The sequence below is a fragment of the Watersipora subatra genome, chromosome 8 (genome assembly GCF_963576615.1).
Source record: "Watersipora subatra chromosome 8, tzWatSuba1.1, whole genome shotgun sequence".
NCBI lineage: Eukaryota > Metazoa > Bryozoa > Gymnolaemata > Cheilostomatida > Watersiporidae > Watersipora > Watersipora subatra.
The window spans coordinates 35,452,402-35,476,342 of NC_088715.1; the positions used below are offsets into that span (position 1 = coordinate 35,452,402).

The window sequence follows — 23,941 nt, forward strand, 5'->3', positions numbered from 1 at the left end:
CATATTTTGAAGTTATCAGCAAAAGTTAACAATGAAACATGAACATTGGCTTTGTACAGTGTGATAAGCAGCTCCAAACACTAATAGTTTGCTTGATAATTACTAATATAGAATACGTGCACAAACTAACAATATAGGTAGTTGTGTCCCTTGCCACTCTCAAATTAAAGAACTTATAACAGCGATTATACATTTATGTTTTGTAAACAATTATATCGATGAACCCTTAGCTATGTTTTTGCAACTATTTATAAGTTTTCCATGCAAAATAAATACATCCAACAAAAGACAAATTCACATTACTATTATATTTTACATACTACAATGCTTGATCACCTAAACATGAAATTCTGGGAATAAGGAGAAAGTATTTTATATTGTCAAACCAAACATTTGTGCATCAAATTCTCTGAAGGTTAATGTTATTTTAACAACTCTGATTGCATAGTCTCACTCTGGTCTCTCTTGTTAGCCTTTCTCCTAGTTTGTTACTACTAGTGTCATAAATAAAATCATTGTTTGTTTTTTTAAAACAATGTTGGTGTTTGCAGTGCATGATGAGGGTTTTAATCATCTAATGACCAGGTTTTTAAATTATCAACCAAACTAAAGGCAAAAATTGTCAATAAAAATTAAAGCTGTTTTGCATAAACATTGCGCGTAGATTAGGAAGTTTTATAGTTTAGGAGTTGTCTCACTACTCCCAAGATAATGCAAGTAAGTCATCGTCAAGTTAATGAAAAAGGGAATAGGATTCATAAAAGGAAACTTTAAATAGCTGACCCTTATATGGTTTACCATAAAGATTACATTATCAAGAGCTTACTTCCACTGATTTACTTCCTTACCATTGATCTCCTGAACACAAAATCATATTAACCTAAAAAACTTTAACTAGTGAAAACTTTGCTTATTCTGTGGAAGTACTCATCTTCAGTTCATGTTTTCTCTCAACATAACATGGAGTTATCTTCTCTCGTATTTAGTTTCCACCTTTTCATAATATGGGATGCATCTTCACATCCATCAGAATGTGATCTATCTTGAAAAGTTTTTTCTGTGTTTTATGTGTTGCAACAAGGGGTTTAAGCTATTATAGTAGATGTCTCTCAGCACTGCCTACTTTTTTATGATTAGCTATCCCAAAGTTAGGCTTCCTTGACATTTACTCTCACATTTATGTAACCCTTTAGCCATTTTGCTAGCTCATATTTCATGCTAATGAGGTGGCTAATTAGGAAATATAAAGATAGTTACAGGTATATTTATAATTTGAGCAGCATGCTTCCTGTTCTCAACAGCATTGTGAATATTTGGGTTGGATCATAGCCTGTGATTTGCTGGTATTATACCGTGTGTACATAGAGCAATGTGACTGGTACTTTGTGCACCACTTTAATTATAAAATAAGAGTTTCTTGTAAAACTATTACTTCCACACGCTTTGAACAAATAGTTGCGGAAAATCACAGAAAAACAATGAAAAATATTCATTACCTACAAGCAAAAGTTAATAACTTTATGTAATATATTTGAACAAAAAGAGAAAAAAGTAGAATATAATAACATTTGTATATTTACTCTCCAATTTTCTGCCCTACATAAATATTCATGCAAATTAGTATAGTGGCTCAACGGAATATTATTTAATTCAGAAAACAAACCGTAAACGGCAACTTATGTATAAGTGATGTTGAACTTTAGCAGCCTTTGTGCCTTAGCGGCTGCCCAGAGGGCTCTGCCATCAGATCTCATCCAGATGTCACTGATATCATCCTTGTCAAAATACTCAGCCAATTTCGGATGAGTTATCTCCTCTTTCATCTCCCCTATTCAATACAGACAGATATTGTTTTAAATATTTCCATGTTGAAAATATTGACAACCTTTATCAGAATATGAATGCAGCACTATAATTTTAATACAATACCAGAGGTAATTTTTAATTCTCCATTCACAAACTTTTTTTAAATGAACATTGAAATTTGTATTGTCTATTATTTATAAAAAGCAATTTCTAAACAAACTGTCAATTTTGAATGACTCAAAATAGCTGCTTAAGTTAAACACTTTAGTATTTCATTTCATCGATTCAAATTATCAAGTTTATTATAAAAATTAGCAGTTGTTCGTAAAAATTGATTCTTCTAAATTTTCATATAATTTTAAAATTTATCAAACAACTTAAAATAGGTTAAGTGTTAAAATGAAAGTTCATTATGAAACCAAGGTTCTTAACTCCACTCTAACAGTAGTTCTGATAATCCTACGAGCAAACGAGCGGAGCGATGCGTGGGAGTTTTTATGATAAATGCATGTGCACACAACTTACGAAAATTATTCATCAACAATGAGACGAACCCTTGGCTAGAAATTTCATCAAGAAATTTAAGCATCGGAATGTAAAGTCGTAAAAATATAATAACGATACAAAACACATTTAAACCTATTTAAATATGTTACCAAGTCTTTGTAAATTGTCGGTATTATCTTTAAACTTACCCAACTGATCGGATTATACACAAATAGACAGATTTATTTGAACGAAGATCGCCACAAAAAGCTTGAAAAGCTCGGTTTAATAAAAGTTAAGACCGAAAATTGAAACGCCAATAAAGCCGTGCGACCGATTGTAGAACTATTTAGTAGTGCGTATTTCACGAGAAAACCGTGTTCATTTTACCAGTCTATGTTACTGTTTACTTGTAATCGAATTTATTCGAAGGTTTTTGTAATAAACGTAGACCGTTTGAGGCGTAGACCGATTTACAGGTACGAAATTGTGGTACACCGTTTATCAGCCTATGTTTTTTGTCCAATCACCGAAGGTTTCATTATTTAAAACGTTAGCCAGAATTCTTTACAACTTACGTACAAGCAAAGGCCAAACTACAACGCCCCTTCATGACGAGAACATTTTTTATTTTGCTACATTTTTATACGAGTGAATGCTCCTACCCGCTTTCTGTTAAAGATCGCTTATCAAAACCATTCTACATTCAACGCAACCAACTTTCAAACTGTGTATAGTACACAGTAGCTTGCCATTTTACTTCTAATTTTGCATTTCAGAGTTATAATGAACATATTTCTTTATTGTTGTTGAATTACATGCATTACAGTAAATTGGGCCTACAGCTTTATAACACTTTTATAACAGCTTTTATTTTGCTGCAGTTTGCAGAAATCTTCGAGACGCATTAACGCTCATAGGTTTTCTATTATTGCTGTATTACTATATTAACAATATATTTGGTTATTTTAATAATATCAGTGCATTTTACTTATAATATTGGCCAACATTGCATTTCTCCTATTGCAAGGGAGAGATATAAACGTGTAATATTTTCCTTTCATTGTTGTTGTTTGTCATGACCAAACACTTTTTAAATAAATTTTCTAAAAACCTATATAAATACCACAACTTCTCGGTATTGCTACCTATGACGTTTTGAAATGTAAACAAAATTGTGTATTGGTTTTCTATTATTACTATATTAATAAAATTGATTATTCTAAGAATATCAGTGCATTTTACTTCTAATATTGGCCAATATTGCATTTCTCCTGTTGCAGGGGGAAAATATAAACATATTTTCCTTTCATTATTGCTTATTGTTGTATATAATAACACCCACACCCAGTACATTACAGCTACCATTGCAGTTATCCTATTGCACTGCAGAGCCATTTGATTGCTAATATTGCATTTCTCAACCATTAGTACCCTTTATTTTTTTGCCAATATCTCTGGCCATCTCTTTGGTCGTGGGCTGTATGACAGTGGAATTTTTAGTATATTTATATAAGTCATACATAATATAATGTACAATAAAGTGAGCACCAATAAAATAGTAAAATGTAGTATATCCAAAGTACGCAGACACTAATAGAGAGAGCTGTGATATGAATCAGTCTTCTGTCTGCGGCCAAGTTCAGGGCTAATATCCAGTAAAAATGCTCATAGATTCTAAAAAGCTCCATAGTATATACGTTGATAAGAAAGGTCTGAGTCTTTTCAAAAGGGTTAAGAACATCTGAATTAAGCTATATATACTGCAATGTAACACAATGCTAGCTAAATACTAACCTGTACGAGAGGAGAGTCTGATGAGGGAGTTACTTCCAGCTGACCACACCCATATATCTTGTTTCACACCACAGCAAATACCACGAGGCTTTGAAACTGCAAAGCTGGTCCATTTTACAGTGTCATCACTCAGACATCTCAAGTGAACCTCATTAGCTTCTGAGTCACTGATGGCAATAGAGTCTACTGGGCAGCTAGCTAGGTAGTTGGGAGTACTAAATGGAGAGTGAGTACCGTAAGTAGGTGCGCGATTAAGGAAAACGATCTTTGAGTAGCGATAATCTACAGGATATACACACCGTCTTCTATTCTCTGGATCTGACACGTACACCTTATTATTACTAACTGTGAGTTGACTGATATACTTATAGCTAGAAACTTGCCATCTCCTGACTTCATCATAGTTACTGATATTAAATACTATAACATGTCTCTTACTACTAAGAGAAGGCTCCTCACAGAGAGTAAACATATTTCCATTATTCTCTTGCATAGAGTAAACATGGCTACTTTGCACTTTTACATCTTTAATGAACCTTCTCTCACTGTCCAATATATCAAACCCTCCAATCCTTCCCACTGCTAACTGTCCTTTAGATGTTTCTGTGACAGAGTGGCATAGTTCATCCATTATCACTCTACCGCTGTTAATTGTTGTCTTGTTGTTGCTCTCCAAGGCTATCAAATATATTCAAAGACATATACAAACAAAAAGCTTTGATTAATAAAAATTTCAAAATGCGTAACTCTCCGTCTCTTCTTTTAAAGAAAGTGAATTTTTTAACCAGCTGGTTTTTTGGTCTTGCGCAGAAAAAAATCTCAGATATAATAGAGATACAATAATAAATGATATTAAATACTTATTAAAGTATTGAAAGAGGTATGAGCTTGTTAAACTAAAGTCAAGACTGGCAGTCAGATGTCTAGTTTAAGTTAAGTTGTTAGAATCATATTGTGAGTAGGGTTTGCTTTACATTTTACAGCTTTAGTCCTTGACAATTAATTTTATTAATCTTTTTGCTAATCAGTTATTACTAGCACCAGCAGAATCAGGTTACAAACCATTGTAACTATAGCTTAGGTTTGTCATTCAAAATTTATAAATATTTAGCAAATAAGTAAACTTTTAGAAGATTTAAAATAAGGTACAGAGAGGTAACTATTTTACTTCTTGATTAGCAAGTAGTTAATCACATTGTAAATAGTAATTAGACATATTTTTTGATAAGAAACCAAAATATTACTACTCAAGTAAATAGTTAAAGCCAACACTCTTGCTATGTAATTATTTACATTTTAACAAATTTACTAAAAAGAGGGTTTTAAAGTAAGTATAGTAACCTACCATTATCAAATATATTTAAAATGATACAAAGTCAATTGACAGACATGTTTTTTTTATGTTGGTGAAAACCATAAACTTTAGCAAAAAATCAGTGGGGATTTTCGGTTTACTATGAGCTCAGATATTGTGCTAATATCTCTTTTCTATTCTTATCTGTAAACCTACCTACAGTCATCTGCTGTACAAGTCGAACGTACTCAGTGTCTGACAGTTTTATTGATACCAGCAGTGCAGTAGTCAAGAACTGCTCTTTCTCCTTCCTCGAGGGTCTTTAGTGACAAAATCTGATGTGAGGTTTTCATACGCTCATGTTTCAGATGAATATTAGCAACTGTGTCATCGGAAGCACCTGCTATCTCCTGTCTCATCCCAGAAGCCATATGTGTTCTCTAAAGATAAAATGCATTCAATGAGTAGGAGATCATAACGATCATTAAGAGTGAACAATTAACTACTCAGTATTCAAACTAAATTCCACTATGGCATATAAACTTAGTAATCTGATAGAATGTATTATATTCAGAGTTCTTTAGCAATCTTAATCAAAGAGCTCACATACTTTAGGATATGCAAAGTCATCTATTGGATTTAGCCTCCCATGCAGTGGTTACTCACCTAATGTACTCTGCATATCTTAGGAACCTTGCAAGGTCATCCATATTTAGAATTTCTGATTGCAAAATGTGAATTATTGCTAATACGTTGTTCGTTTGGCTGTAACTAAGCCGATGTTTTAGCGACTCTATTAATCATAATTTCTTATACAGTTTTCTACCCGGTTTTGTTATATGGTATGGAGAATATTAGTGTATGTATAAGGAGCGCTCTTGTTAGAAGAGAAAAGTAGTCACAGCTTTGTGACTAATGAAGTATCATTTGAAATAAAACTCACTTCTTTTACGTTTTTTGCAGCATTTCTTATAATCTAGATTTTGGCTGAGTAAAATGCGGCAGAATCATTTTTACTGGTGGCAAAAGCGAGATTGCTCCAAACCCTGCAGGCACCATTGACAAAGAAGACAGACTCTGCCAGACTCCGATTTCGTGGCTATTCTTCACAGTTGTAAAGAAACTCAACTTTAGAGAATAAACATGAAGAGATTCAGCACTTCCAGCAAAGGGTTAAAGACTAGCATTGAACTATTCATCCCTTATGAGATGCTCTTATGAGATGCTCAATACCATCAAAGAAGCCTGAGAGTTCCTAGTCAGGCTAAGATCGTCTATAACGATCCCCCTCACTTGTTAAGAAACTTGGAGCTTACTGAAAATCCTGCCCTATAGAAAGGCAAGAAGTGCAGGCTGGGACACAGACCGACTAGCTCTTTTTAACTTATCAGGCTAAATCAGAATCCACAACCCACTCTCAGTTTAAAATGCCTGAGTATAGTGGCATCGGAGACCCAGATAACTTTACTATTAGTCGATTTAAAGAAGTCACACCTGCAAAGGTGGGCCGAGGCAGCCATTTCACTGCATCTCGAGGGAGGCATGGAAAAAAGAGGCATAGTCTTGTGGAAAAGTGGTTAAGGTGGCAGTCATTTTTGAAGCTCTCCGAGCGTGATTTGGACTATCCCCTGACAGGCCTAAACAGAGTTGAACAGTGTGAAGAAACAAAACTAAACTTCCTTGCAGGAACACCTAACTGAGATCGAATGACGAGTCCAAATACATACGCCAAGCTGCCTGAACGTTTCAGGTGCAATATGGCCAAAAAACATTTCTAAAACTTCCTGAGCCACCCTGCACTACAGCAGCACCTTCTAGCAGTTTTCATGGAAACTGTTGCAGATGCAGTACAGGCAAGAAGAGAATTTTTCCAGATCAAATCTGGAAAGAAACAGACTCTAGGCAGACCCGTCAAATGTTAAAAGAGTGTTAAAAGAAGCAGAAGACTCAGAAGCCGGTGCAGAACGCAGCGCAGTACGTGGCGTCAAACAAGATACCCTGAAGGTACTTCTATGCACTGCAAACCATCTGGCGGATCAGGTCAAATAGTTGCATAACAAGCCAACGGAGCCTCAAGAAGGTAAGTCTGCCATCTGTTAGGGATGTGACAGCACTGGGCATCTTCAAAATGAGTTCCCCATCAGAAAAAAAGGTTCGCGCAACAGAAGAAGGCCGTACCAATAGCACCCACTCACTACTAGCTGCAATAAGGTCTCTGCCATTACCAGAAAAAAACAGAGTGCAGATTCTCTTTTAGCTGAGGCCTCATCCAAACGAACTTATTTATAAAAATTAGGCAAACCAAGAACCCCACCTCAAACAACCTCCTTCACTACTCAGAATGTGTTCCAACCACTACACCCAGTAGAACCAGGCATGCATTACCCCGAAACAAGTAATATGCCTTTCCCTTGGCACCATGTTCGACAGAGAACAGCCTCTCATCACTACCCAAAGAAACCCACTGAGGCACGTTCTCACAAACAGAGCAACCTCAGTGAGCAGTGAGCCTGCCAAAGCGGAACTGCTGGGACGCTTGCGATCCACCAGTTGCGTCTTCCCAGAAAAAATCAAAGGTCAATAAATGCAATTTTTGTTGGATACTCGATGCACAATCAACCTGCTGAGAAAACCGGTGTTGGATCGACATTTTTTGGTAGTAAGAGACCAATTGAAGGAGAGTGACATCCATGACTTTTTTGCTGATAGAACCAGATTGCCCCTTTATGGCATAATCCAGCTCCCTGTTTGACTCCAAAAAGTGAAGAACAAAGAAGTTTTCATAATCAGCAAGATTAGCGAAGACGCTAGTCTAAGCATACCCTTTCTTATGCTCACTAGGGCGTAAGGAAAGGCATGCCTAGAATAGCGCCTAGAATAGCATCTTTTACGCCCTTCAATGCTCACACTAATGCTCGATAGAATTTGAATGACTTAAAGTGAATATAGATGGGAAGCCGACTGCTTGTATTGACCAAGCGAGGAAACTCCTCGAAATAAAGTTCACGTGATTAGAGACCTGGTTGTACCAGTTTGGACAGAAGTCGTGGTCTGGTGTAAAATAGCTGCATAGAATTTCTGTTTACTAGGAATAACTAAAAGGGTACCCCAAAGGCTTGTCTTTAGCTGCAAGCCTGAATAAGCCCAAAGCAGACAGCAAGGTGTTGGTTAGGTGTCTCAATTTGACTCCACTGCCTTTGGCTTTCCGTTCTGAAACCACGGTGGTCACGTAAACCAGCGTGAAAGCGCCTTCACCCATCACTACCCCTCCTTTCTAGAAAAACCTTGCCGTGCTAACCAACCCAGTCGAGGCCATGCCACGAATCCCCAACATCTCATGAAACTGTATGACTCTGCGATATTTTCGTGCCAGAACACAGAACAAACCAGAAAACTGGATACCTTTTTAACTAATTACAGGTCAGTATTTAGCACTGGAGACGGCGATATGGTTAGAAATTATTTTTTGGAACACTCCATACCCATAAAAAACGGAACCCGACCTATCCGTCAACCCCCTCAGCCCCTGGGACCTGAGAAAGAGGCCGAGGCTAAAACACAGGTGCAGGACCTGTTGATCAGATGGGAAATTAAGTAGGTTGGAGAAGCATGCAGCCTACCTATTGTGTTGGTAAAGAAAAAGAATGGAAATGGCGGTTTTGTGTAGATTACCAGAGGGTTAACACTGTAAAAAAACAAGACGTCTATCCTTTTCCTAAAAAACAAAAGTCCAGATGCTCTAGCCGGAAGCCAATATTTTAGCAGCCTCAATATTGCCAGCGGATACTTGCAGACTCTCCTGGACAAAAATGCCAGGGAGAAATAGGCATTCATCACTCACTCGGGATTGTAGAAGTAGGCAGCCCTTCCTTTTAGACTGACACTTGCTCCAGCCACATTTCAGCGACTGATGTAAAGAGAGCTACGTAGGCTCCAACGGCAGACTTTACTACTGTTATTATTATTTAGTATTTTGATGACGTAATTGTTGCTGTGCTTGACATTGAAACTTACCTCCAAGGCTGGAGGAAGTGTTTCAATGGCTATGGCAAGCTGGGCTCAAACTCAAGCCAACAAAGTGTGAACTGCATCAGTCCCATGTCCGGTAACTGGGCCACATAGTGAGAAGCAAAGGTGTTGCATGAACCCAGCCAAAGTAGAGGTGGTGAGCAGTGGCTTGCACCGTATGAAGTCAAGGAACTGCTAGGGCTTCTGAGTACAGTCAGATATTATCGGCAGTATATCCCGGGGTTTACCACCATTGCGAAACCCCTCTACCAGCTGGTGGAGAAGGAAAAGCCCTAGCGATTGACAAGCAAAAAGCAGTCAGTATTTGACACACTTTGCCTCAGTCTCACTACAGACCCCATGCTGAGTATTTGGAACCCGTATTTGGATTCAAGAAACATTTGAACCCTGAACAAGGATGCCAGCAGGTGCGGCGTAAAAGCTGTGCTTTCACAATAGCAAAGCGACCGAGAAAGACTAATCAATTTTTTACAGCAAAACACTCTCCCCTCCCATAAATATCCTAGACAGGGATTCCAGTGGGTGCTGCGTGAGAGCTGTGCTGACACAATAGCAAAGCCACTGAGAAAGAGTAATTGCTTTTCACAGCAAAACATTCACCCCATCCTCGCCCTCTACCCCACCCCTTCCCACCACTCCAAGATATAATAAGTGGATATTAGTGCTGTCAGACCATTTTATTTATTGCAGGATGCCATCGCCATTTCAGAGACCACGACTCCTTTGATGACCAGTACCCTTGATAAAAGGATGTTCTGCTACCTGGACCTTCCAGAGCAAACTTATACAGACCAAGGCACTCAATTTGAGAGCCAACTGATGTAGAGCTAAATCACTATCCATCCCGTACTAGACCAAAGCTTAAGTGAAACAGCGACTGGATTTGTCAGACGACAGAAGGTATAGAGGAACACAGTATGGTGATATGATCAGATTTTTAGTAGCTACAGAAAATACAAGAACTATCAGAGGCAAGAGGACAACTACTCCACTTTGCAAACGTGTATACCGATGTCGCAGACTTTAACACCGTATTGCAAGAATTCGGACCAGACCCCCAACAGGACCAGATGACAATTATGGAAGCAATTAGTAATTAAAGAATAGAGAAAGCATAATATTATTATGCTTTATTATTCATCTTGAGGTGTTGACTGATGTTCTAAAAAAAGAATCAAGGAGATTGACCAACCAGAAGCTGAGATATAGCCAGCCAAACACAGGTCTACCAAAAAACAAAAGTGTTTTGGTAATCATCAATATATGACGTATGAAATCGACTTGTGTGCCATTGGTCAATTAAGCCAACTAATGCGCTCTCCTATAACAATCACGGCGTTTTAATTGGTTTAATCCCTGGAAGTATAGAACAATCAAATTGGGCCTAACAATCATCGCTCCTAGAATTCCGAACCAGTCCCTCTGACGTGTAGATTAGTTTTAGCATAAAATAATTACACGCATCTATTATTTCGCAACATTTCGCTATCTTGCTAGTTCAGCTCAGTTTTGTTGTTCTCCTACTTAGCTTCCCTATTCAGACTCATCTTTAGCGTTGTTCAGATTTTTTAACTATAGCTAATAAATAGAATCAATTAAATCAATCATCAATTTCGGTTATCATTTGGAATTTTCTACAAATTATATTAGTTACATCATTTATTCTATACGCAGTTATATTATTATTTTGTATAATATGCATTATGAATATTATATAAATCAAAAAATAATCATAGATAAGATAATAGATCAATAGAAAAATCAAAGCAAAAGTTATCGTTTTCTTTTCTTATAGCAAGAGCAGCACGGTCAAGTTAGTCTTTTTAAGAGCACGGTCAAGTTAGTCTTTTTAAGATTATGGCTGTAGAGAACTTCCAGTCTGTTAATAGTGACGATAATCATAAAAATCGACTGAATGCTGCAGTAGATACCCAGTAGAAAAATGATGAAGGAACAAAAAGTCCCATTCCTATTTCTTATTCTAAACAAACTGCAATCGCGGATATCGCATATAAACTATACACGCGCCGTTCGTTGAACAGATGATCTTCGGAGCATATCCGTGGAGATCGAGTTAAAATTTGAAGCACAATAGTCAAAATCTGCTCTTCTGCTTTAAAAAATCATGGCAAGGGGTTGTGGGCAAATGCCTTTACCACACAATGTTTGGATGATTTTCCTGAGAAACCAGAGCTAGTATGTAAATTATTTACTATCGCGAGAAGCGTTTCACATCTCGTAGCCAAAACAATCATTATACATAACGGCGGTAAGGGTGCGCAACTCCGGCACATGACCATTAAGTTGATTTTATACGTCACAGTTTTCGGGATTTTCGAAGGGTTTTCCTCTGATTCTTTATTAGGTAGACCTGTGTTTGGCTGTCTATATCTCAGCTTCTAGGGGGTCAATCTCCTTGATTCTTTTTTTAGAACATCAGTCAACACCTCAAGATAACTAATAAAGCATAATAATATTATGCTTTCTCTATTCTTTAAAGAGACTGCATGCTTAGAGCATTAAACTGAACTGTACAAGATATATACCGGCTGGTTGCTCCGCCATTTTATTTTCGATTAGATGTAATTTCTAATAGAAAGGATTGTGTGGCGGACGCTGGGTCATGAATTTATTTCTGATGTTTTATCCTTTATATATTTGCATATAATTATTCTTATAAATATTTTGTATATTTTGTCTGCTTTTATTATGTGTCTTATCGTTAACACCTTTTTAGTTGGACAGTCACTAAGCCAACTTGTTAATGAGTCTATTAATCATTGTTTCTTATACGATTTCCTACCCAGTTCCATTATATGGTGAAAATACATGTATGTATTAATAGGAAGCGCTTTTGCCAGGAGAGCAGAGTAGTCGCCGCTCCGCAACAAATGAAATTTCTTTTGAAGTAAAACGAACAGAAACCATACTCACTTCTATTGCACCTATGCAGCCTTACTTACAATCTAGATCATGCTTGAGTAAAGGCTGGCAGAATCCTTCACACAATGAGTAATTGCTATTTATCATACATCAATATTGGTTGAAAAGATTATACAAATATTAAGTGAGTCATACTAACGGCAGTTGCCATTGAGTCAATTTCAATCTTTTTATTTATTTCCATTCTTCAAACTGTTTTCGGCTCTCCTCATTTAGTGTCTCAAAGTCAACCAGTTGATGGTCTGACTCAGGGCCTGTGCAGCTGTTTTTTCTACTGCACATAAATGTTAGCAAGTACAATAGTCAATTTGGTCCCATGTAACTCAGTTAAATTATTATAAATTTTGTCCTGAAAATCAATTTATTGTGCTTCAAAGTCTACCATATATCTACCTGTTCACTCATAACTCGTAACTCCAGTCAATAGTATGTGAATAAAAAAAGCTTCAGTGTTATCATAGTCATATTGCCTTAACTAAGAACATCTATACAAATTAAAAATGATTAGCTTCTTTAGTCAAGCATCAAATATTTAATAAACAGAGACACTATTGGTTGATTACCTTGTACAGATGAACTTTTGACAGCCTTCACAATACCAGTCACTGGGTCTGATACATCCGCTAGTTTTACATGCGACTTCTAACAAATTGATAAATAAACACTGTAATATACTGTAGTGCTTTTTCTTTGTTTGTCTCTAACAATGGCATATAACAATATACATGTAAAATAGCAAGTGATAGTATAACTTATATTTAAACACTGACAGAGAAACAAATACATTCATAGTACATGAGCAAAATTCAGTAAATTTCTCTTCACTTACCATCATGGAGGCTACATTCCTTTATGGCTGCTTCCAATCTATCAAACTCTCTCTCAAAGTCAGCAGCCAGTCTACAGATTGATTAGTTAGATGGTGACAGAGTCAGTTCATTTCTGCAGTATGGACATCTGGGAGTTTCTCTTTTTCTTGTTGCATTTCACACTATTCTCTCTGAAATGAACTGAAATTAATATGAATGGTTGACTTAATTTTTTTAACAGAAACTGTCTCTATACGTGCGTTTCTAGCTTGAGTAAAAAAGGGAGTGGAGTTTACTTTTTATGATAAGCAACACAACACTTAGTTGATTTTGAAGTAACTTGTATTTTATACTCATATCATCGTAAATTATTGTAGGACATAAAACTCACCCAAACAAGAGAGACACACAGTATTCTGACAGTGCAGTAGTCGGAGTTCTCTTCTCTCCATGCAAATATGACAGACCAAATTATCTCTCAGCTGCTCCACAACACCTGCTCTTGCTGCTGCCATTGCTGATGATGCTTACCAGTTTGAACATACAACTGTGCTGTAAGATAATGGTTTTGTGCTCAACATATACTATTGGTACATTGCCTCTTAAACGAACAGTTTATTTCCATAGAATTTGCTAACTCACTGCTACCCTTTGCTCCACATCACAAAGAAGTACATGGTATATAATGATGATTTGGTATCAGTGAGATGACAAATAAACTAGATTATTGTTATTAGCCATGGTACTTACAATAACATATGAGTGGCAAAAGTAAACAACAGCGCTAATACCAACTCATCACCTACTTTCTTTAACAGAAATACAATAGACTGGCTGTAGTATCACACTCTGAGTTGTACATATTGTTGTTATCATGTTACAAGATTGCTCAGTAAGTTTTGACTTTGTTTATATATAAATAAAGATTTCAGTAAATACCTTCTAATAGTGCGCTTGACAAATCACTGACTAGGATTATGCCATGTGACCACATTTCAGTGACCAGTTTGCATTGACAACTGAATTTTGTCTAAGTTTTAGGACATATTAGACAATGAGTGCAGGTTTATTAAAGCTGTAGAAAAGTAGAAGGATAATATTATTTCAGTGCAAGACTATACATGTAATTGAGATATTTTCACCTTCATAAGAAAAGTTGTTCCGGTAACAAGGTAGGTTTTATTGTATTAAATGAAACTAGCAATGAGAAGCACAGTAGGTAAAAAGTTGAAATTTGCAAATATATCGGTTACTAGGAGTTCTTAAGCTGCTGGTTACTAAGCTTACAGTTAGGAGTGATAAGATGTACATATCAGACACATCCTACATAAAAAACTCACATTTTATTTAATACCCCCAAATGCTTAGCTTGTCGTCTGATTCTATTGTTATTGGTGATGTTTAGTTAAATAACAACAAAATTGTTTTTGAAAAGGTGAAGGTTGAGACACACATCTATTTTGTTAAATATAAAGTGATGACACTACCAGTAACAAGTCATATTTGATTCAAGTCTCAACATAACATTTTAATTACACAAATTTAAACAATGCTGTGAGGTTTCAAGTGTCGATAAGTCAGCTACTTAAGGGTTCTCTATTCATATCAAATGATTTCCTCTTCAATAAACTGTATAATTAGGTTTAATTTCAATTCATTGTAGAACATAACATACATTTAAAACATTTTTATTACTAGAAATTTCACTGTTATACAGCCCACGACCAAAGAGATATTGGAAAAAATGAAAGGGTACTGATGGTTGAGAAATGCAATATTAGCAATCAAATGGCACTGCAGTGCAATAGGATAACTGCGATGGTAGCTGTAATGTACTGGGTGTGGGTGTTATTATATACAACAAATAGAAATAATGAAAAGAAAAGATTATATGTTCATATATCTCCCCCTGCAATAGGAGAAATGCAATATTGGCCAATATTAGAAGTAAAATGCACTGATATTATTAGAATAACCAATATTATTAATATAGTAATAATATGAAACCAATGCACAATTTTGTTTACATTTCAAAACTTCATACCTAGCATTATCAAGAAGTTGTGATATTTATATAGATTTTTAAAAAATCTGTACTAGGTAGTCATTGTTCTGTAGTTATCCAAACTTATAATTAAATATTGTAATAATCTCATAAGAATCGTTAGAAAAAAATATCATCGTCATTTCCTTTACTTACATTGTGTTGGACATCAGTTAGAATACCAAAGTACTCAAAAGTTTCCAAAATGTCGGTTACTTTGAAATCGGCAAAAAAGAAACGATTTCTGTACTTCTACGTTAATTACATAAACCTTCGGCAATTCGACAATGCTATAGACTGGTGAAATGTGCATGTTATTTTTTCGTAAAATGCGCACGACTTATTGGTTCTATTCTCTGTCGCTTGGTGTTTTGTTTGTTGGTCTTAAATTTTATTGAATCAAACTTTTCAAGCGTTTTGGGATGATTTTTGGCCAAATTAATCTGTCTATTTGTGTATAATCCGACCAGTTGGGTAAGTTTTAAGAGACTGTCGACAATTTACAAAGACTTGGTAACGTAGTAAAATAGGCTTATAAGTGTTTTGTATCATTACTATACTTTAACGGCTCTACAAAACGATGTTTAAATTTGTTGATAAGATTTCGAGACAAGAGTTCGTCTCATTGTTGATGAATAATTTTAATAAGTTGTGTGCACATGCATTTATCATAAAAACTCTCAAACTTCGCTCCCGCTCGTTTGGTCGTGGGACTATATGCTACTATTAGGAATCTGTTTGATCAGTCAGTAACAATCACCTACTTTCACTCAAATACTTTAATTTGTTTTAACTACTTTTAAAATTTTTATTAATTTTTATGTTAGTATGATTTGCGCTATTATACTTTAGTAATAATAAAATGAACGCTAGCTTTTATGTTATCTTGATAAGTTTGCCACTGAGCAACTCTCTAGCATGTTGGAAACTGATCTACTGTGATGAATTAATCACATAATGACTAGCAAACATATTGTGCTTGAAAATTTCAAGTTGTTTAGCAGGCTACGCTCTTTGTTGCTTATGATGCTGTACGTGTACACATGCCCTATATTAAGTATACTATACAGTGAGGTAACAAATTTAATAAGGCTTTGGTGGTACAATCTGTTCTGCATGCCTCTTTTATTGTATAATTTATTATTTGCATTAATTGATTTATTTTGTGAGGTTCTAGCTAAGCATTTTGATAATATTTTTTTTGCACTTCAATAAAACAATTGAATCTAGGTTAGTGTCTATTGTCTATTTCAACTACCTGACTTGTGTTGATAAGTCGGTGGGATTGCAAACCATCTTTGTCAGAATAATTTAAGACAATAGTCTCAGTTTCAGTTTTCACAGTAATGTCAGATCTCCATGCTGCAGTAGCTTCTCTTATTGTTGCTCAAAAGTAAGTTTTAATGCATAATAGTTATCTACCTTTGCAACAACAGAAGAGATTATTGTTCGATGAAGCTTGTTTGTGATTATTTGAGCTCATGTATATCTAAATGTGAAAATTTATTAAAAACTACAGCTAGGTTAGCTGGTCACGCGAAAAATTATATTAAGAATTCTCCAGAGATGCTCACTTAGGTTAGTTGGTTACAAAGGATAAGCTATATTTGAGGCCGAATAGAAAACCGTTAGAAAGTGACCAAATTTTAGTTTGGTTACGCTTCTAAACAAAGCAAAAATATGAATGAATTTCAGTACAAGCAGGTTAAGAAACTTGAAGCATATTCACATCTATAGGGTTGACTACTTTGAAACACATTTACTTATGAGCAGGTTTATCTTATTCATCAGATTTATTCTTCAGATCAGAGCAAGTCAACGACTACTAGTAACAAACTCTGTAGTTACATGTTGAAGTGGTATATCCTAACGTACATTTTGATAGAGATATGTAACTGAAAAACTAGCAGTGTTTGAGGTCAAGCGTTAGTGAGGCACACTTTTTATGTCTCATTCTGAAAGTTCAATTCATTTCCTTGAGCAAAAAAATTAATTTATCCTAACACAGAGGAAGGCTTTTTAAAAACTGAAGAAGTTAAAATAGACAAAAATGATCGATTAGTGTCTGGCTCTGTCAACCATTCAGCTAAAACTTTATTAATTTTATTAGTACTAGTTGATAAAATGTGAATCATAAATATTGATAGATAGACAAAACTAGTTTATCAGTCATACAAACTGAGTACCCCGGAGTTGCCTACTCACGGAGATGCTACGATGGTTCTATTTATACATTCATATATGAAACAGCTAGCATGACATCAAATATAGTAACTGTTTACTAATACATGATTCAATTAATGATCTTGATTCAAAGTAATCGCAATGCTCAAATAATATGCAGTTAGCGTGTGCATACACTATACGGTATATGATCATGTCTCTGATCGTTATGCCTTGTATAGCTCAGTTGTAGAGCGTGTGAATATAAAACTTGTGGTTGCAATTTTCATGAGTTCAAATCCATCAGAAATTTCAATTCAAAGATTTTAATAGCTACAGGTATAAGTCCAGAGTTGTACCTAGTTGTACGAGCATAAATGTAGTTATTCTGCATTTATGCTTTAGTCCAAAATTAACTCTACGACTGCACTAATAAATAAATAGCACATCCATATCAAACTAACTACTTATACACTCTTGTAGACAGAGGCAACTATCCAACACTTTTAGCTCTGTCACTTTTGTACATTGCTTAAACCGATCGCTTTTCTAAAGCAATAAATTATTTTTTGACTAAAATAGAAAAAAAAAATTAAAAGTTTCATTTTAAACTATTTGCTTATTAGTAGCTTAATGTATATATCAGCCATAAAGTTTCACATCTGCTAAAAAGCGTTTTTATATAAGTTTTCTTGTGTGGCTCTTCATGTCCAGCAGCCATCTTTAACTAGTTTTACCTTAAAAAAACTTCCAGCTTGGAACTTGTAGTTAATGCTTATGTAGCTGTATCTTCTATTGAATTGTCTGTCCTTGTCAGAATACACTATGCAATTGAAAAGCGCAAATGTATATAATAACATGTCTAACATATTTTTATGAAATTGAGCAATGCTTTCTTTTATTATAAATTACTACCAGTATGAGTCCATTTTGTTGGCATTACTGAATGTGCATTCGCGATTTAAGGCTTCTGATTGGTTGGCCATTTTAAAACTTGAGCACAGCTAAAAGATAAAAAACATATTACGTCACAACTTTCGGGACATTTGTCATCACTTGAAATATTTTAGTTTGGATGTCCTGAATTCACTAGTCTATGTTGATAAGGGAACCTACTAAGAAATACCTGCGCTGACTTCTAGCTTTCTGTAAAGCTGACGAGAGTGAGTTTTGTAACATAGTATTAGTACTAACTATGATGTTGTTGACATAGTATTAGTACTAACTATGATGTTGTTAACATAGTATTAGTACCAACTGTGATGTTGTTAACATAGTATTAGTACTAACTATGATGTTGTTAACATAGTATTAGTACCAACTGTGATGTTGTTAACATAATATTAGTACTAACTATGATGTTGTTAACATAGTATTAGTACTAACTATGATGTTGTTAACATAGTATTAGTACTAACTATGATGTTGTTAACATAGTATTAGTACTAGCTATGATGTTGTTAACATAGTATTAGTACTAACTATGATGTTGTTAATAAACTGACTAATAGGTAGAAGCATGACTAAACTGTGGGTTGGAGTTAGTTGAATCCTTTACTCAGTTTTAATGTAGTCTAGTTGTATTTGCACAGGCTCATCGGTGAACAAGTATCCAGAGATGCAAGCAGCAAGGATGCAGAGATTATCTGTCTTCTAGAATATTCTTATGTGGTTTTGCAAAAAGCAAGATTGTTAGATACACTTGTGGCAGCATTTGTAGGTAACTTGGCAAAAATTCAGCAAGTAGTCTGTTATAGTATCTGGTGGATATCTGTTACAAACCATTTGTTGCTGAACACCTTTGAATATAATGAAAATCCGGTAATCATATAGTGAATTGTTTGGCCACAGTATCGAGTGGTTATCTGTCAAAAAGTTTAAGCAGAGAAATGTTTTTTGTTTTTAATTTTGTACAATACTGTAGTTATATGCCCCAAAAAAGTAGTTGTTTTCTCAATTTACTATGACTATATAGATGGCAGCAATGGAATTGCATTCCCCTGTTTATTGTTTCTTGCTGGTGACTGGAAAGTTGAGCTACATTAGCTGAATTAGTGGATCTGGCAGATGGGGTAGTAGACAGGCAGAAATGTCAGAGATGCTCTTAAAGGTCTGACGTAAAAAAAGAAACGGTGAGGCACTTTTTCACTTATCAACTACGATGGAAGGGTGGTGTATCAACTATGATGGAAGGATGGTGTATCAACTATGATGGAAGGGTGGCATATCAACTATGATGGAAGGGTGGTGTATCAACTATGATGGAAGGGTGGTGTATCAACTATGATGGAAGGGTGGCGTATCAACTATGATGGAAGGGTGGTGTATCAACTATGATGGAAGGGTGGTGTATCAACTATGATGGAAGGGTGGTATATCAACTATGATGGAAGGGTGGTGTATCAACTATGATGGAAGGGTGGTGTATCAACTATGATGGAAGGGTGGTGTATCAACTATGATGGAAGGGTGGTGTATCAACTATGATGGAAGGGTGGTGTATCAACTATGATGGAAGGGTGGTGTATCAACTATGATGGAAGGGTGGTGTATCAACTATGATGGAAGGGTGGTGTATCAACTATGATGGAAGGGTGGTGTATCAACTATGATGGAAGGGTGGTGTATCAACTATGATGGAAGATGGTGTATCAACTATGATGGAAGGGTGGCATATCAACTATGATGGAAGGGTGGTGTATCAACTATGATGGAAGGGTGGTGTATCAACTATGATGGAAGGGTGGCATATCAACTATGATGGAAGGGTGGTGTATCAACTATGATGGAAGGGTGGTGTATCAACTATGATGGATGGGTGGTGTATCAACTATGATGGAAGGGTGGTGTATCAACTATGATGGAAGGGTGGTGTATCAACTATGATGGAAGGGTGGTGTAACAACTATGATGGAAGGGTGGTGTATCAACTATGATGGAAGGGTGGCGTATCAACTATGATGGAAGGGTGGTGTATCAACTATGATGGAAGGGTGGTGTATCAGCTATGATGGAAGGGTTGTGTATCAACTATGATGGAAGGGTGGTGTATCAACTATGATGGAAGGATGGTGTATCAACTATGATGGAAGGGTGGTGTATCAACTATGATGGAAGGGTGGTGTATCAACTATGATGGAAGGGTGGTGTATCAACTATGATGAAAGGGTGGTGTATCAACTATGATGGAAGGGTGGTGTATCAACTATGATGGAAGGGTGGTGTATCAACTATGATGGAAGGGTGGTGTATCAACTATGATGGAAGGGTGGTATATCAACTATGATGGAAGGGTGGTGTATCAACTATGATGGAAGGGTGGTGTATCAACTATGATGGAAGGGTGGTGTATCAACTATGATGGAAGGGTGGTGTATCAACTATGATGGAAGGGTGGTGTATCAACTATGATGGAAGATGGTGTATCAACTATGATGGAAGGGTGGCATATCAACTATGATGGAAGGGTGGTGTATCAACTATGATGGAAGGGTGGTGTATCAACTATGATGGAAGGGTGGCGTATCAACTATGATGGAAGGGTGGTGTATCAACTATGATGGAAGGGTGGTGTATCAACTATGATGGATGGGTGGTGTATCAACTATGATGGAAGGGTGGTGTATCAACTATGATGGAAGGGTGGCGTATCAACTATGATGGAAGGGTGGTGTATCATCTATGATGGAAGGGTGGTGTATCAACTATGATGGAAGGGTGGCGTATCAACTATGATGGAAGGGTGGTGTATCAACTATGATGGAAGGGTGGTGTATCAACTATGATGGAAGGTGGTGTATCAACTATGATGGAAGGGTGGTGTATCAACTATGATGGAAGGGTGGTGTATCAACTATGATGGAAGGGTGGTGTATCAACTATGATGGAAGGGTGGTGTATCAACTATGATGGAAGGGTGGTGTATCAACTATGATGGAAGGGTGGTATATCAACTATGATGGAAGGGTGGTGTATCAACTATGATGGAAGGGTGGTGTATCAACTATGATGGAAGGGTGGTGTATCAACTATGATGGAAGGTGGTGTATCAACTATGATGGAAGGGTGGTGTATCAACTATGATGGAAGGGTGGTGTATCAACTATGATGGAAGGGTGGTGTATCAACTATGATGGAAGGGTGGTGTATCAACTATGATGGAAGGGTGGTATATCAACTATGATGGAAGGGTGGTGTATCAACTATGATGGAAGGGTGGTGTATCAACTATGATGGAAGGGTGGTGTATCAACTATGATGGAACGGCGGTGTGGCTTATTTCAGTAAACAATTTTGTATTCTTTACTAATGAATAAACTTTAATGGCCGCCATAACAACACTTGTGAGCATTTGAAACGGGATGCTTGTAATTTTCAAAGGCAAATAGAAATGTTATAATTTAAGCGTTTTAGACCAGATTCAAGGTTACAATTAAAAAGACTAAGGGTGATTTGATGATGCTAAAGATGTGTGTGGAAGGTAACTCGTGTTCTAAACATGACTTATTGTGGTCTTCATTGTCAAATCATTGCCTTCTAAGCAATGCATAAAGCAACAGTTTACATCAAAATGCAGTATACATGCCTAAAATTGATGAGTATATTTAAACAAATTCAAAAGGAAATAGAAAAAATAAGCGACCAACATTCTTCACAAACTGTAGCACATAACTATCAGAACAAGCCGTATATGGCTGACTAAATATGATTACCTAGAACTTCATTTAACTAATGCATGAAAGTACAAAATGAGCTAAAGAAAATATCATTTTTATGTGAACCTGAAAATTATGAGCTCACTTTGCAGTAAAATATATCAAAGCTTTTTCTAATTTACAACAACTAAGGTTTAAAACTACATGTAAGTGGAACTAATGAAATTGATATAACAGCAGTTTTCTTTGTTACACGAAGTGCACATTACTCAGTGATTGTGACGACTCGTGTGTACAAATGCTAACAAAGAAAATTTTCAAAAGTATATTATGCTAGACAGTCACAAAAATTTGTTTTCTTTTATATAATATGTTTGATAACGTGTAAATGTAAAAGGAAGTCTACTGTCAAAGTTCAGGGATTTAAAATTCAAAGTAAGAAACTTTTAAATGTGTTAGCTGACAGTAGCCAAACCTTCCATACGGTTTCAACATAGACTTCCATGAGGTTGTTTAATGTCACTAACAGTAGAAGCAGAGTCTAAACAATCATCGTTGTCTGTAAAAGCATCATTATTTCTCTGAATGTTGTTGTTTCTCTGAAGAGTACCATATGGTGAAGGAACTGGTGTAGAAACCACTACTTGTCTTTGTGCTGTAAGTATTGAAATAAGCAAATAACACATAGGAAAATACCCTTTTGTTGTACTGCAGGCTAGGATTTTGATAACTGTGTACAAAACTCTCATTGAGGAGGCCAACAGCTTATAAGCAAGGTATTGTCCAAGTAACTGTTACGCAAAATTGGTAATAAAGTATTTCAAATTTGCATCCCATTTTATTTAGCAACCAAAAATGATTGTGAGAAGTCAATAGCTTTTGACTTATACTATTCTGCTCTCACTGTCGCTGCTCTCTCATTCTATTTACCTCCTCTTAAAGTACCTTCTTTCCTACCTCCCTTTTTCTTCTCTATCTCCTTTTCACTTTTTCCCTTTTTCTTACCTCTTTTTAACCCCCCTCCTTCTTGCTTTCTTCATCTCCATCCCTTCTTTCTTTCCTATCTCCTTCTCTACCTTTCCTATCTCCTTTTCTACCTTTCCTATATCCTTTTCTACTTTTCTTATTTCCTTCTCTACTTTTCCTATCTCCTTTTTTACCTTTCCTATCTCCTTTTCTACCTTTCCTATCTCCTTTTCTACCTTTCCTATCTCCTTTTTTACCTTTCCTATCTCCTTTTCTACCTTTCCTATCTCCATTTCTACTTTTCCTATCTCCTTTTCTACTTTTCCTATCTCCTTTTTTACCTTTCCTATCTCCTTTTCTACCTTTCCTATCTCCTTTTCTACTTTTCCTATCTCCTTTTCTACTTTTCCTATCTCCTTTTTTACCTTTCCTATCTCCTTTTCTACCTTTCCTATCTCCTTTTCTACCTTTCCTATATCCTTTTCTACCTTTCCTATCTCCTTTTCTACTTTTCCTATCTCATCTTTTACCCTTTCCTTCTCTCTTTCTCTGGTCTTATCGATCCCACTTTTGCTCCCCTTTTTATTCATTTTCTTATTTGTTTTCCTACCTCCCTCCTCTCCTGTTTTTCTGGTCCCAATTACCCCACTCTGCTCCCCTCTTTACTACTAAACTTTTAAAAATGGTTTGCATTAAACTGACTCTACCCAAAAAGCTCCTAATGATTCTAACCAATGACAGAGGTGCTGTAAGTTGCTAATTGCCACATTTTAACCAGCTAAACTATTTAGAGAATGTAATTGTTAGAACAGAAAAACAACTCTGACTTAACAAATCAAGAAGAGGCTAGGAGTCATTTAACGAGACAGAATAAGGCGTGTTTTAACCTTTTCAAACTGACCATTATGAATAATTATACTCATTGATGTCATTAATTGCTGCAAAGCTG

General features: G+C 36.0%; 3 protein-coding genes across 5 annotated transcripts in view; 1 reads left to right on the forward strand and 2 right to left on the reverse strand.

The window, feature by feature from the left end:
• Window positions 1-23,941, forward strand: part of LOC137401410 (uncharacterized) — a 388,865-nt gene that overhangs the window by 12,238 nt on the left and 352,686 nt on the right. The window lies entirely within an intron of this gene.
• Window positions 21,956-23,941, reverse strand: part of LOC137401411 (uncharacterized) — a 36,480-nt gene continuing 34,494 nt past the window's right edge. For all 3 annotated transcript variants that reach the window (XM_068087743.1, XM_068087742.1, XM_068087741.1), the window contains one exon: window positions 21,956-22,681. In XM_068087743.1, coding sequence (XP_067943844.1) covers window positions 22,515-22,681 — 167 coding nt within the window. In that variant the 3' untranslated portion in view covers window positions 21,956-22,514. The remainder of the gene's footprint in view (window positions 22,682-23,941) is intronic.
• On the reverse strand, window positions 23,028-23,582 carry LOC137401853 (golgin subfamily A member 6-like protein 7). The gene has a single exon (XM_068088327.1). It carries the CDS (start codon window positions 23,580-23,582, stop codon window positions 23,028-23,030), a length of 555 nt encoding a protein of 184 aa, XP_067944428.1.

What these genes read in the sequence shown, in the direction of transcription:
- LOC137401853 (XM_068088327.1), bottom strand. Translation starts at nt 23,582, where the DNA reads ATGAATAAAAAGGGGAGCAAAAGTGGGATCGATAAGACCAGAGAAAGA.